Raw genomic sequence first — 2,416 nt, 5'->3', positions numbered from 1 at the left:
CTCATTACGAATACTTTCTATATATACCTTCTCGATAGCAGCATCATCAGGGATAACCACATGGCATTTGCATCCATAGGCAGGAGCAACTGTAGCAAGGCTGATAGCAGTGCTTCCTGCACTCCCCTCAGTAACAATTCCACCTTGAGCTAGCTTCCCAGATTCCAAAGCCTGCACAGAGTCACAAATTAGAATGCATACAAAATAAGACCAACACCAATGATCAACAAACACAGCATTCTATACCAAACATTAATTTTCAAAATAATTGGCATTACTTTCTTTACTATTCATCAAGGCATTCATATCACTAGCCATTTATTATTTTAGAGAGGTTTCATTCATATTTAGCATTATTCCATCCTTTACAAAGCAATGTACCATTTGAACCAATTAAGGTAGCATAAAAAAAAACAAGCATACAAATAACATTACAAGATTCCTATGATTGCCAATTCTTACTATTACCACTTCTTCAAAATAGATGCTAAGAGTACTGAAATTCATGCTTGATGGTTTGGTAAAATTCAGTTTCCAGAAAATTCTCAACTAAGTCAGATATTTGTATTGATCTCAGTTTACTACAACTTCTTGAATACCCAAACAAAGATAAATAAAACACCAACATTAAAATTTCTTTCTTTTTCCCCCTAAATCATTCCAACAACACCAAACAAAGAAGTTTAGATAACAGATATTTACCTCTTCAATGATTTTGACCGCAACTCTATCTTTCACACTCCCTCCAGGATTCAAAAACTCACACTTCCCAAGAATCTGAACAGCCCCACAAACAAAACAAAACAGAAACATCATCCAAGGAAAAAAGAAGAAACTTCTCTCAAAATGAAAATTAAATGAACTGAACACCAAAAAAAAAAAAAACTTATTAAAAACGAAAACTAAAGAAAACCCAGATGATAAAATGAAAGGAAAATTGAAAAAGTGGATTGCTTTGTGTTAACCTGGCAACCAGTGGCATCAGAGAGGCTGTTGATGCGAATCAAGGGAGTGTTTCCAATGGCATCAATAAGCCCATTTCTGGGCTTCTTCTTTTTCTTCTTTAAGAGGGCCAAGTTGGATTTATTGGAGCTGAACAAGTAGGAAAGCACCGCCATGGATATAGCAGCAGTAGCGACAATAGCGCCTGTGGTTCTCACAGGCGCCATTGCGACGGTTCGAACCCAAGGCCTCGGACCAAAAACCTTTAAGATTACTGCACCGATTGAAGTGTCCTTAAAGGCCTGGAAATTTATTAAGATGGGCGATGTTAACACGTGCTTAGGTCAATCATCTTATAAAAGTTTTTACACTATTTTGTAAAAATTTAAAAAAAAAAAAAAAAGACTTTATTATTTTTTTATAAAATGTTTCTAATGATAATTCTTAATCTAATATGCGTCATCAGTTAACTTTTCCATTGTAAGATTATCAGACAAATAAATGGATGTCGGAAGTTGGATAAGCCGAATTTGTCGACCTCTTTACTGTGGCCGCTGCACAAATTGAGTGTCATTTCTCTAAACTTTAAGAAATGAGAATGTTATTATCCCAAATTATAAAAGTAAAATGAGGTTAGTTGCATTTTTCTTGAAAGTTTTTCAAGTATCCTTCTAAACTATAAATAAAAATGTCCCTTATGAACTATTAAAAATAAGCAAATAGCATCTCTACTCTTACCAATTTTTGTTAAATTTATAAATTTTAGCTAAATTTAATTATGTCAAAACAAAAAATATAGCACGTAAGATACCAAGTATATCCTAGTTAAATAAACTAATCATGTTTTTTTTAAATTAATCACATCGCATCTCTCTCTCTCTCTCTCTCTCTCTCCAATTAGTATTATTTACAAATCTACACATTTATACAAACACAAAAACCGAATAGATGGTCTATAAATCTACTACTCACAAACACAAATAAATTCCCTAGCAAACCTATCATATACATTTCAAATCCATTGTTAACAAGACCCAAAAAATCAAACCAAAACAATCCCCGTTGTGGACACCAAACTGCAATTATGAGAGGTGGTGTTCAAAGATCAAGGAAGACTAATGTGATTGTTAGCATAGCATAATCATGATATCCGTAGTGGTGCATACGCAAAGGGGCTCATCCTTGGAGGCATAGGGAGATTGAGAACCACCGCCATCCTTAGCAATGGTGAGGGCTCTATAAGTGGTGGCAATAACAAAACAAGCACATTGACAATACCGTGAAATTTCAAATCAAGAGAGAGATAGAGGCAAGGCTGGTTCAAGAGATGAATCATTGGCCAAGACAATCAATAGTGAGTGAAGTAATAAAAAAAAAAAAAAAGACTTTATTATTTTTTTATAAAATGTTTCTAATGATAATTCTTAATCTAATATGCGTCATCAGTTAACTTTTCCATTGTAAGATTATCAGA

General features: G+C 33.8%; 1 protein-coding gene across 1 annotated transcript in view; it reads right to left on the bottom strand.

Moving 5' to 3' along the window:
• LOC112036270 (cysteine synthase 1) overlaps positions 1-1,264 on the bottom strand; it is a gene marked incomplete at its 3' end in the record, with an annotated part of 13,408 nt that extends 12,144 nt beyond the window's left edge. The window contains exons 1-3 of the mRNA XM_065780374.1: positions 966-1,264; positions 703-777; positions 15-171 (exon numbers count right to left, since the gene is read on the bottom strand). Coding sequence (XP_065636446.1) covers positions 15-171; positions 703-777; positions 966-1,169 — 436 coding nt within the window. The remainder of the gene's footprint in view (positions 1-14; positions 172-702; positions 778-965) is intronic.
• Positions 1,265-2,416: the final 1,152 nt, after the last annotated feature.

This window comes from Quercus suber, unplaced genomic scaffold (genome assembly GCF_002906115.3).
Source record: "Quercus suber isolate HL8 unplaced genomic scaffold, Cork oak 2.0 scaffold_233, whole genome shotgun sequence".
Classification (NCBI taxonomy): domain Eukaryota; kingdom Viridiplantae; phylum Streptophyta; class Magnoliopsida; order Fagales; family Fagaceae; genus Quercus; species Quercus suber.
Note: the sequence above shows the minus strand (reverse complement) of the source record. Positions and strands in the feature narration are given on the sequence as shown.